The sequence below is a fragment of the Eumetopias jubatus genome, unplaced genomic scaffold (genome assembly GCF_037043125.1).
Source record: "Eumetopias jubatus isolate StellerSeaLion01/CBP00866 unplaced genomic scaffold, mEumJub1_p1.0 scaffold_1, whole genome shotgun sequence".
Lineage (NCBI taxonomy): Eukaryota > Metazoa > Chordata > Mammalia > Carnivora > Otariidae > Eumetopias > Eumetopias jubatus.
In genome coordinates, this window is record NW_028274807.1 from 81,667,600 (window position 1) to 81,680,622 (window position 13,023).

The window sequence follows — 13,023 nt, forward strand, 5'->3', positions numbered from 1 at the left end:
CTGAAATCTCCTATTTATTTGATCAGGTTACTTTACTGACGCTTGACAGAAATCTGATTGGTGGGGATCTCTTAGGATCTGGCGGACATCTGGTATTAATTTCCTTCCAGGAAAAATGAGAAATGCCAGTTAACCCAGAGAGCGTCTGGGTTCTGGAATTCAGCATTAACCGCCTCAGGACAATTGTGTGTCTGGCCTCCATTTTTGTCTGTCGTTCAGATCTGGCTCCCACCTACAAGTACCCTGTGCTATAAGGATCCGGGGTAGTTGGGTGGATGGGGTTTCTCGTTCTTTTTTTTTTTTTCCCCTTCCTTCAGGGTGGGGGATTGGTTTGGCTTTCTTTTGTTGTGGTTTGTTTTCTCTCATTTTCGGCAAGATCAATTTTAGCTGCAAGGACTTGAAAAAAAGACTCTGAAGAATGCCGCCCCGTTTTTCCTTGAGGCCTAGATTTTTGTATTCTGTCCTGAACAGAAGTCATCCGTCACAGCCTGCTGAACCAGTAGCACCCAGGGATTTTTTTTTTTTTTTTTTAAGCAGAGTTCCCTCTTTGGGGGGAGTTTAGTTTTTAGTTTAGTTTTTTTTTTTTTTTTTTAATTCTCTTTCCTTAGCTGCAAGGTCTTATTCCCGGAGAATCTACCCCATTGCAGACTCACTGCAACTTCAGGAGCCTTAATCGGTTAAGTGCCGTCAGCTCGATGTACTACTCCGGACTCTGGCAACAGCTATGGGTTCTATTCTGTATTTCCACTGTGTGTAGCGAAAACAACAGTCGGAGGCCAGATGACGTGTTAGATGGCCAGCCTTGTAAAAACTCGACTCTGTATGTTCCCATGTATGTTACCACAATGCTCCTTCTGTTGTACAGTCTGTGAGATACTCTTTGAAGATGGTACTTTTATTTTATATTTTGTTTCATTTTCAATAAAAGTACATTACCTCCCACTTGCTGGTATTGAATCCTGTCGCTGAATGTGCCTTGTGTGAGTGTGTGCTCCGGCGTTGCAGGACCTCAGAGCTGGAGGTGGCACTCGGTGGTTCTTGGGGGCTGGCTGCCTTCCCTCCCCGCGGGTGGTGGTAGACATATGCTACCTGAGGTAACATGTTTTCGTTTTTGGGAGGGAGTGGGGAGTGGGGAGGGCCCACGGGAGGGTTTCTGGATTTTGGAATAGTCTGCTTTGTTTTGCTCTGTTCTGTACTATTAAACTGCTGATGTTTATTTTCAGGAATGTTTTGCAAATGCACTTCTCACTCTTCCCCAGTCCAACTGTAGGTACACTGTTCCTTTTTATCAAATAAGCACGTTTGAAACGATCCAAAAAAAAAAGGTCTTAATTTCATTTAAAGACATGTATCAATGTGTGGAGAGACTGGAGTAAGGTCAAATATATAGTTTTTAATGACCGTGTGTTTAGAATTAATTTCAGCTTATGGACAGGTTTATGTTACATTAGAAAGAGGAACGGTTTTGGTGGTGTCCTTAAGGAAAAAAAAAATCCAGGTGAGGCCTACCTCCTGTGAACCGCCTTGAGTAAATACCTGCGAGGCGAGTCGCCAGTCGTATTTGGTCCTTCAAGGTCTTCCTCTGCTTCTGTGTGTAGCGCTGTCACAGTGGAGCTGCTTCCTCTTTCTAACTTAACATAAAACTGCGGCGTGGTGTGTGGGTGCCGTGGAGATGCTGACAGCGGTGTGTGTTTCTCCCTGTAGGCCTTCGTGGTGAAACACCTCTTGGAATACACCCAGGTCACAGACTCTAACCTCAAGTACAGCTTACTGTTAGTCCTGGGTCTCCTCCTGACGGAAGTCGTGCGCTCGTGGTCACTCGCGCTGACTTGGGCATTGAATTACCGAACTGGTGTCCGCCTGCGGGGCGCCATCCTAACCATGGCATTTAAGAAGATCCTGAAGCTAAAGAACATTAAAGAGAAGTCTGTGGGTGAGGTGAGTGAGGGGTGTTTGCTTCAGGGCAGAGAGAAAGCTCCCAGCTTGAGCTCTTTCTTTCAGTTGGATCTCTGCTTTGCCCTTCATCTTCCTCCTGAGACAAGTGGCCGGGGTCCTCGCGGGGTCCTCTCACTGCTCTTTCTGTCTCGTAGCTCATCAACCTGTGCTCCAATGACGGGCAGAGGATGTTCGAAGCAGCTGCTGTGGGCAGCTTGTTGGCTGGAGGACCCATTGTTGCCATCTTAGGCATGATTTATAACGTAATTATACTAGGACCAACAGGCTTCCTAGGATCAGCTGTTTTTATCCTCTTTTATCCAGCAATGGTGAGTAAGCCTCCTTGCTGTATCGTAGCAGCTTCTCCTTAAATGAGCTTCTCCTTAAACTTCTCCACTAGGTTTTATATAGTAGGCGCCGCTGAGGTGTCACATCTCTGATTGGAAATTTCCTCAGAGCAGGTACCTGGTTTGGAAAAGTCTGGAAAGAGCTAGACAGTGTTCAGTCCCTATAGGCAGAATTTTGTCTTGAGAGGAAGTAAGGTGTCCTGTGAATAAAGGCCATGACTCTTAAGGAGATTTAGAAAAGAGAGTCTGAGTGAAGGAGGAGGCCAGCAGCTGAACTCTGCCCTTAACAACACGGGACTGTCTGAGTCCCTTTGTCTCAATTTGCTGCTAACTGATATGACTCTTCTGCTTCCCTTTGGTAGCACTCAATAACCATAATTACTCTGAAAACAAATACTTTACTTGTCTTAACTTCCTTACAAAGGGATAAGAATTAAATAATATTTTATTATAATTTAAAAGACCACTTTTATTAAAAGGCAGTGCAACTACACGATGCTCATTTTATTTATAATAATCTTAAACAGATTTATTTCCCAGAAAGACTAGACAGTTCTTAAATTTGAATAAGCCCTGACTTGGCATGACATCGCTTTTCCTTTCAGATGTTTGTATCACGGATCACTGCATATTTCAGGAGAAAATGTGTGACCACCACAGATGAACGTGTCCAGAAGATGAATGAAGTCCTTACTTACATTAAATTTATTAAAATGTATGCCTGGGTCAAAGCATTTTCTCAAATTGTTCAAAGTGAGTTTACAGATTTCATACGTGCATGTGGTATAAGGTCCTTGCTTCCTGAGCACATTAGCTGCTAGGAACCCTAATGTCATAGGATCATAATATTTTCTTATAATATCTTATGATCTTTATATTGAAAAGGATCTTAGAGACTTGAACTCATAATCTCATCTCACATAGGAGGAAATTAAGACCAGAAAATTGTGATTTTTTTTTTCCCCCAAGATAACTAAGCTAGTTATAAGCAATTCATTCAGTTTCAAACCCCCCTATCTATACTGTCATCCTGCCCATAATTTTGTGGCCTGGCTATGAAGACATCACAGAAAACATTATCAAGTTGTCTTCTGAGAGCTCCCCCCTTCCCTGCCCACCAAAGGTGCATGTGCATCGCAGGTGTGAGATGTGTGAGGTGTGAGATCCTGGGGGAGGGGGAGAAGGGCCACGCTGGGGGTCAGGACAGCTGGACTCTGGGCCTAGCTCAGCTACTCAGTCATCGGGGTTTGACTTATGTTGAGTCACAAGGCCCCATCCTGGCCCTGTCCTGCTCCTCCTGATCAGTAAATTCAATGCAGACACAAACACGTCTAATATGTGAATGCCACAACGCTTAGAGGAATAATTGGCATTAGACTGGACATTCAAAAAGGTCTCAACAGAAGTTGGAAAGATGGGCCTTAAAAAAGGTGGCATTTCAGAAGGGTACATTGAAAGGCACTTTAGAGTTGAAAAAAGAAGGCATGTTTCCATTTAAACTTACTTCATAAAAGATGCGGGCTGTTCATTAACCATCACCTCACAGTGAGCTAACTTGAATACGTTGCAGTTACAAAAGTTAATGCAGTTTTAGGTTGAATAGAAATCCAGTGTTCAGATCAAGGAAGCTGTTTTATTTTAACTGTTTATCAATTAAACCTTCAGGAACATTGTGTCCAGTTCATAAACTTTATTTATCAGTGGTCATCAGGAGGAGATGGCCACTCAGAGGTATCCAGCAGTGGGTTAGGCAACTTTCATTGCCAGTGGAATGGAACCGATAGATGCTAATTGGGTATCTGTGTGACTGCTGATGGTCCTTTCTGCCTCTCTCATTCTGTGGTTTTATAATTTTCTTTCTGAGAGGCCACTCATCCTTCAGCCCCTGACTTCGGTATCTTTACCTGTGTATATTGGTTTGAAGAGTGTTCTTTCTCATTATGGACTTAAGCAAGGTATATGGTAAATGTGAAAGCAATGGGTTAGATTTTTAAAAATATGACGTATGAGCTAGCTCTGAAGATAGTTCCCAATGTCTTGAGCCCTGGTAATACCTCTAAGGTCAGTACAAAGCTTCTCAGAAGAATTGCTCTTATGTTTAAAAGTTTTAAACACACACACACACACACACACACACACACACACACACACAAAACTTGCCACTTTATTGTCATACCTCCCACTCCATGGTCTTTAGTACTCTAGGGTTGCTCTGTTAATAAGGGTCTCCTTTTTGCAAATATTTAAGAAAAATCATTCTGCCTACAAAAATTGTATTTCACTCACCTTCTGTCAATCATCCTCACTGCTTTTTGTGTGAAAGCCTCTACCCAGCACTGACATACGGTAGACACTGTAATAAATCTGCGTTCTTTATAAATTCTCCATTACTGTGGTGTAGTCTTTCCTGTTGTTTACTGGAAATAAACAACAACCAGGTAGGCAAACAAAACTGCCATTTGCAGATACAATTACTGTGTTCATTCCTTCTAGATGTAAGATGTTCACAAGAAAAACCAGACTGAAGGCAGAAGATGTTCATTGCACTGATATGTAGGGACTGCTTTTTGTTAGATTCATTCTGTGACTTGATTCCATTTCAAACCTCAGGCTTATGTAACAGCATTAATAGTGATAACTGATAGTCATGTTGACCTAGGTTTTATACCGTGGGTGTTAAGGAGTTGTTTTAAAACCTATGTGGCTGAAGACCTACCAAGTCTTCTTTGGTGACAGAGGACCAATATCCCACAGTTTCTTTTGACTTGCTTTTCATCAGTTGGCTTGCTTTTTATTTTTAGAAATCCGAGAGGAAGAACGTCGGATCTTGGAAAAAGCTGGGTACTTTCAGAGCATCACTGTTGGAGTGGCTCCCATTGTGATGGTGATTGCCAGTGTGGTGACCTTCTCTGTTCACATGACCCTTGGCTTTGATCTCACCGCAGCACAGGTCAGTGAACCCTTAGCGCTTGGGGAGATTTTAGAAATACCACATATAGAGATGTTCTGGTGCTCTTCCTTCTGGCTTTTGAGGTGCCCCCAGTAATCAGAAGGTATTTTTTTCTTTCATGTGATTAAGCCAGGAAGAGTGGCGATTCAGCCCTAAGTACGAATAACGTGTGGATTGTTTTAAATCAACCCAACTTTGGATTTAATTCTGAAAATACAGATCATCCCTTTGGTTCAGATTTACTGAGAATTTTAATTGCAGGTCTCATAAAAACTCTACCTTTTAAAAAAAGTGTACATGGGTAGCTGGGTGGCTCAGTCGGTTAAGCATCTGACTCTTGATTTCGGCTCAGGTCATGATCTCAGGGTCATGAGATCAAGCCCTATGTTGGGCTCCACGCCCAGGGGGATGTCTGCTTGGGATTCTCTCTCTCCCTCCTTTTCAGCCCCCCCCCCCCACATGCATGCATATGCTCACTCGCTCCAATAAATAAATGAATCTTAAAAAAAAAAGCATATGTGACTCATACCAGTTTGACAGGTTGCTGCCTTCCTTAAATCGATGTCTTGTTATTTTTGTTGCAGATTCTCATCAAGTTCAGTTTCTTTTCTTTTCCTGTTTCCAGGCTTTCACAGTGGTGACTGTCTTCAATTCCATGACTTTTGCTTTGAAAGTAACACCATTCTCCGTAAAATCCCTCTCGGAAGCATCGGTTGCTGTTGACAGATTTAAGGTGAGTGGCTCCCTTCCCTTCCTCCATGTCAGGAGCCATTCCTGGCAGAACCAACAGCTGCCTTTATTCCAGTGGGCCACACAAGGCTGGCCATAATTGGTTTTTGGTCACCTCTAGCTTTTTGTACAGTTGCTAAGACGGGGGGCAGGAGAGGAGAGTGAATTAAGGGATGGGAATTGTTAACTTTTCAAGTGAATGTGAAATTTTACCTTTTGTCAACAGCCCATCTAATTCTGGGCTCCCAGGATTTGGTTCTCCTTCAGAGCGAGGCCCTTCTTCCTTGGCCTGACTTGGGTGTCCTCACCTCGCTCTACCGTCGCATCGACCTCTACCAAAATACTATCATCATTTTGATTGGTCGATATGCTACGTCCTTTTCTTTTTTTAAAGATTTTATTTATTTATTTAATTGACAGAGAGAGAGAGAGAGAGAGAGAGACAGCGAGAGAGGGAACACAAGCAGGGGGAGTGGGAGAGGGAGAAGCAGGCTTCCCGCTGAGCAGGGAGACGGATGCGGGGCTCCATCCCAGGACCCTGGGCTCATGACCTGAGCCAAAGGCAGTCGCTTAACCAACTGAGCCACCCAGGCGCCCCTCGATATGCTACGCCCTTTTCCATACTTTCTTTTTCCTGCCCTGTAGTCACCACTCATGATGCAGGGAATGCAGTGACATGGGAATAGTCATACAATGAGATCATGTTGCAAAGTGCAGCTAAGGAAATATCAGGTTTTTTCTGGAGGTGGTTAGTTGATCATGCTTTGGCTGTGTTGTTTATGCCTTCAGAATAATACAAATAGATGATACAAGAGGTCCATAGATTCGGGAGGGTGAGGGGAGGGAGCAGCACCTGTGTGGGCTGGAATTCCTTGACAATGCCCCTGCAGGGAGTAGTTCCTACACTCCTGCCAAGCCTTCTTGGCTAGTGAAGAACAATGAAAAAGCAATGCTGGTTGTTTGAAGGTTTGGGGGGAACAAATTGAGACTCATGGAGAATATGAAGCATGGAGAAGAGCTTTCCAAGATATATTTATATTCTACTTGTTTACAGTTAAGGTGAATTTTGTTCGGGCAGGAAAGCCAGTCCTCAGGAATGCATCCCCAGCTCTGTGCCCTCCCTCCCTCCAGCCTAGCTGCTAGAAGGCGAAGAGCTAGAGCCATATAAAAGAAATAGTCTAATTGTAATCAGAGCTTTATTTTGCTGAGTTTGCAATACCTAGTCATGGAAGAAAGCATATGTTTTGACCATAAGATTGTCCTCCTGTCATTGTTAGTTAGAATGGATTTGATAGCATTTTGGATGAAAGAATAAGAGTTGATAGTATAGGTTTGTTCACCCTGTGTTTCTCAAGGGCTTTCTTTTCTTCCATTTACTGGTGGGGATTTGCATTTGCAGGTGGCTTTTCACACCACAGCTCCCTCCTCTATCCAGGGAACTTCAGAGTTAATAATAGAAGCAAAATCACCCACAGCTGTATTATATGCCCCTTGAGACTTCAGTTCCATTCTGTCTCATTCTTCTTGGCAGGCTCCTCCTGCCCCTCCTCTCCCTCCTCCTTCCCCCCACCCTCCCCTTCCCCCTCCTTCTCCACCTGCTAGGAGGATGATAACAGGTAGAAAGGGGTAAGAAGCCACCTTGTGACATTTCTAAGATTGTTGTCAGTAGAGGGTTGCCAGTTTTAGCAAATAAAGAGACAGGACCCCCCAGTTAGTTAATAACCACATGGGATATACCCATACTACCAAATTATTCATTGTTTATCTATAATCAAAATCTAACTAGATGTCCTGTATTTTATCTGGCAACCTTCTGTCCCCTCTTCTGCTCAACAGATGCACTCTGAGTGAATGAGGGTTCTGTTTTGATAGTTGGTGTCCTATGGTAAAGTTGACGTTTATGGTTTATGTACCTCTAAGATTCTGTTGTCCTGGCAGGTGCCAGTCCAAGTAGATATAAATTCCAGTGTTGTGAGTCCCTCGTGTGCCTCCGCATGTCTCAAGAGGAGGACAGGCTGCAGGGAGCCCATGGGAAAGAAATGGGGAAGGAGCTGTGCAAACTGGAGCACCGGCTTATTTTTTTAATAGTCCATGAGGCCTGAAAGATCCCTTTAATAACTCCTTAGAGGAGAGAAATGATGGGAATTCTGTCAGCGTATGGTTTTACTCTGTGATCGTGGTCAAATATTTGGCATGTTACTCTTAGCTCAGTCAATCCAGAAGGCTCTGAACAAATGAAACCAACAGCTGTTTTTGGAAAATTGAACCTAAAGTTGATGAAGAGTAATGGTTATCGAGGGTATTTAGAACCATGACACTTCTGGGAAGATTGGAGTTTAGGAACTGATAGGAGATGTGCCAATCAAAGCTTGGAGTTTAGGATCTAGGAGAAAGGACTTGCTCTAGGGGAGGGAGATTATATGTTACATTTACTAACACCTGCAAACTTTAAAACAGTTGGGGGTTCTCAGTGAATAAGCAGAGTCCTGACCCTGAAAGGCACCTTTTATCTTAAGTCTTTCTAATGTTTAATTATTTTTTTTTTTATCATATTGGGAGTCCAGCTGGGATTCTGTGGAGATCTGCAGTTTAAGAGATCTGTCAGAAGTGGGTTCAAGATCATGGGCCCTTATAATAAGGTTTATTATGGTCAGTGTTTCAAATCTCATTTTCAATCATTCCACTTTTCTTCCCTAACATAACTCAGGGACTGTGGGAATGAGTGGGAGGAAAGTCTTGTTGTCTTCTCAAGGGTATTTCTGAGAGAGATTCCCTTCACTTCTTCCCAAGTCCATTCCTTTGGTTGTTTGAATCCTTACAAGTTTCAAGGCAGAACTTTGAAGACATGAGAGCTTGCAAGAAGAGGCACTCTGCTGACGATAAACCCAAGCAAGCTAGGCATGGTCACCATCTCGGCTCGCCTCTCCCCACACACATGTGCCATGTGGTTGCTGAGGGGCGCGCACAGGCTTTGAGGCTCTGCAGGAGTGTTCTGGAAGGGAAACACAGTGATGGGGGTCCGTCTAGGAGAGCAGCGTGCCCTTTGGTTTTTCTGCTTGTACTTTACTGCCTGCTCTTCAGCAAGTCATGGGTGAGAACGAGGGGCCACATACGGGTTAGTTAAATGTACTTTGGCCACACTAGATTGGCAGAAAGGAAAAGGTGGGTTAGGATGTGATTGGCAGTGTAGAGCGCTGGGCCATTGAGAAGGCCCCTGTCCCTCCTGAGGGTGTCCCCACACCCCCGTGACCTCTCGCTGGGCCTGAGGCTGGGCTACACTAATGAGCTACCTTTTGCCCTTCAGCTTCCTTCCACTGTATAGCCTGATGTGTTTTGCCACGTGAGTGTGCGCCCTAGGCTTGTCCCCCTGGTCTTGATCCAGTGTCTCATCTTTGCACCTCTCTCACAACTCCTATCAGAGTTTGTTTCTGATGGAAGAGGTTCACATGATAAAGAAAAAACCAGCCAGCCCTCACATCAAGATAGAGGTGAAAAATGCCACCTTGGCATGGGACTCCTCCCACTCCAGTATCCAGAACTCACCCAAGCTGACCCCCAAAACGAAAAAAGACAAGAGGGCTGCCAGGGGCAAGAAAGAGAAGGTGAGACCGCTGCAGCGTGCTGAGCAGCAGGCCGTCCTGGCAGAGCAGAAGGGCCACCTCCTCCTGGACAGTGACGAGCGGCCCAGTCCCGAGGAGGACGAGGGCAAGCACATCCACCTGGGGAGCCTCCGCCTGCAGAGGACACTGTACAGCATCGACTTGGAAATTGAGGAGGTAAGCCCGGCGCCTCCCCACTCCCCACCTGCACCCTGTCTGTCCGCAGGTGTCTGCGGGCATCTCCTCTGGCACGAGCGGGCAGCCGCCTTCCTTACACCAGAGTACCTCGTGGCTGGGACTGGTCGGAACTAACTAGCGAATCCGGCCAGCTCCAGCTCTACAAAGGAATCTTTAGGCATCTAACTGTAGACCTTAATACCATGAGATGCTCATTTGACAAGCAAGGAAATGAAGCATTCAGGTGGATTTTCCAAGACTTTGCCCTGAATAGATTCTAATTGTTACAGTTGTGTGTGAGCTGTAATAATTATTTCTGGTTATCATAACTCTGGGCGAGCTTCTCGTTACCAGTAGGCTGTGCAGAGCATGGTCCATGTAAGAGCTCTCAGGGATGCTCTTATTGACAAATCTCTTGTAATTATTTATCTACTTATTTATCTATTTTTATTGCAGCATAATTAATAGCCAATGTTCTGTTAGTTTCAGGTGTACAGCATACTGATTCTGTAATTGTTGATTTTTCATATAAACGAAGGATCGTTATGATGTGTGATGTCACAGCCTGGATAGCACAGGCCTAGAATCTCTCCGAGGGGCTCCTGGGCAGAGTGGCTGGAAGAGACTCCAGATCGGGGCTTTGCAGACACAGTCTGTGACCATTCGGAGGGGCCGAGATGTATATGTACATCTGTCATCGGCTGTTTTCTGAATGCCAGCTTTATGCCAGGCACCGTTCGTTGTGGGGCTGGGGCTGTAGCCGCCGGAAACCAAATGGACAAAAACCTCTGTGCTCCTGTAGCGTATGTTTTAGTGGGCAAAGACAGATAGTAAACAAGTACAGTATATGGTATGTCAGATGGTGGTAAGGGCCCTGAGGATGAGAGAGAGTGGTGGGGCCCGGAGCAGGTGTGGTTGCAATTTAAATAGGCTGCCTGAGGGAAGGCCTCATTTAAAAAAGTGGTATCTGAGCAAAGGCCGGAAGGAGGCGAGGGCGTGAGCCATAAGGGTATCTGGGGGAAGAAGAACATTCCAGGCAGAAGGAACAGAAGCACAGAGGCCCTGAGTGTGCAGTGTACGTATTCCCCAGCAGAGTGAGCACAGGAGAGAGGGGCAGGTGCCGGGGGCAGAGAGGCGGTTGGGGTGCCGAGCCTCCTCTGGTGACTTTGCCTTTACTCCAAGTGGGAATAGAAGCCTTGGGAGGGTTTGGAGAAGAATGATAAGATCTGACGTCTGTATGAAGAGAAACATCCTAGCTTCTGGATTCAGAAGAGTATGGAGGCAAACAAGGAAGGAGAGCAGTTACCCCGGAGAAGCGTATCTTGGACCGAGGAGGGCGACGAGCCATGTTTATCGGCCTAACCGGAGCTAGGGAGTAGTGGGTTTTAATGCGGCGTTCATCAGTATCAGCAGCTGACTAAGGCACGTTATGTGGATCCAGGGCCAAACTGAAGAGAGAAAAGCGCCCCGCGCTTGAAAGCTGTCACCAAGAGCAGGGGATGGTCCTTCGTGACCACACCTGAAACCACTAGTGTAGTTCATCACTGGCCACCACGCACGTCCGTTTTTGACTTCCGTTACCTCTTCACCACAGGCTTCTCACTTAATAGTGATTTCTTGATTATTGAGGCCGCTCCATTACATTCCTCATCAGCCCTATTAGAGGATTATTCCTCATTCACCTGAAATGTACTCTTCTGCTTTCTGTCTTTTGATCCTCATCCCACCCTTCAGAGCCCACATTCACATGACACACCTTTAGCTGTTTGGCGAGGGATACCTTAATTCTTCCAGCCCACCCCCGTCCCCTTCAGGGCGGGGAAGGGAAGTTAATGTTTGCCTGAGATCCTCTGTGCCCGGGGCATCCCACGGTTGGTATCTCTGTTAGTCACCATGGAGTCATGAGAACAGAGTTTTCTCTATGTAAACGTAACTGACTTGCGCAGAGATCAAACCTTAGACTTGGTCTCCTCGTTACCATCAGGCTGTAATCTTTCACACTCTGGGACCATGTCAGAAACCTTATCCGACATACTTTGTCTAAGACACTGTACTTGGTTCTACAAAGATCACTCCTTCCCTCAAGTTGCTCAAAGCCCAGTGTGAGGCAAACAGTGGAAGTAACCAGACCATGAGCACACAGTTGGCAGGTGCTGGTGGAGCTGAGGTTCCATTCACGGCCTGGCTGCCTCCAGAATCCATGCTCTTCTGCACACCAACTGTCCCTTTGCTGCGGGATTTGAGCCAACGCAGGGTTGCTAAACAAGTGGCCCTTTTGAAATCACCTGCCCGTCCTTGAAAACTTGGAACACCACCTGTTGAGAGCTCATTATTTTGCCTGGAGATACTCAGTTAATCACAGGCTTTCCTCCTCCCTACCCCACCCCCCCTTTTAAGTGGGATTGATGGTATCAATAGTCTTCAGATTCTTGGAAATGTTTTGTAGAAAAATGGAAACAGTGCGCATAATTTTTACTGAAAATAATTTATAGACCCTAGAGGAAAACATCATATAAAATGAAGTGAAAACCAACAAAATAATTTTCAAGAGTCCTGCCCTCATTTCCAAAAACAACAAAAATAAACAAATAATCACAAAGCATGGGTTGCCAAAAAAGTAAGAAAGAGGCTGGGCTTTTCTAAAAGTAATGTGGGATACCTTCATGCGTGTGGCTTATTTACGTTTTCTAAAAGGCTTACACATCCGTTACCTCCCACAGACCCCCGCAGAAGCCCTCTGAAGTAGGTGGGTGACAGGGAGCAAACAGGGAAGTGAACTTGCAGGGTCACCAGGATGATCGTCCCCCTATTACTGATGGGCTGTCATTGTGTTTTTCCTTGAAGAAGTCAGCAGCCCCTAGAGACAAGTGGTCCATGGCCCTTTAATGACCTTCCTTTTCTCTGTGTGCTTTGTCCAGGGTAAACTGGTTGGAATCTGCGGCAGTGTGGGAAGTGGAAAAACCTCTCTCATTTCAGCCATTTTAGGCCAGGTAATATTTTGTTTTGTCTTTGGCCTTTTCTGCCTCTTTCCCTGGAATCTGCCTCACAAGAGTCTTGGGAAGAATGAACTAACTTCCCAAAGAGAGTCAGGAAAGGTAGAAACAAAATGAACCCTTGGTCTGTGTTCTGCCCCCTGCCCCCACCCCCACATTCCAACCCCTTAACAGCATTGTATCTGGGAGTGGGCTTAGTGGATGCCCAAGGAGTGACTGATTGATACCTAGCTGGAGCCATCGATTTCTTCTGCCTTCTTTTATTCAGCATGTATTTATTGAGTGCCATATGT

The 13,023-nt window shown here is 45.3% G+C and overlaps 1 protein-coding gene across 2 annotated transcripts in view; it reads left to right on the top strand.

Moving 5' to 3' along the window:
- Positions 1-13,023, top strand: part of ABCC5 (ATP binding cassette subfamily C member 5) — an 86,217-nt gene that overhangs the window by 31,878 nt on the left and 41,316 nt on the right. For both annotated transcript variants that reach the window (XM_028101133.2, XM_028101135.2), the window contains exons 6-12: positions 1,705-1,938; positions 2,091-2,264; positions 2,888-3,035; positions 5,084-5,232; positions 5,858-5,965; positions 9,381-9,737; positions 12,656-12,727. In XM_028101133.2, coding sequence (XP_027956934.1) covers positions 1,705-1,938; positions 2,091-2,264; positions 2,888-3,035; positions 5,084-5,232; positions 5,858-5,965; positions 9,381-9,737; positions 12,656-12,727 — 1,242 coding nt within the window. The remainder of the gene's footprint in view (positions 1-1,704; positions 1,939-2,090; positions 2,265-2,887; positions 3,036-5,083; positions 5,233-5,857; positions 5,966-9,380; positions 9,738-12,655; positions 12,728-13,023) is intronic.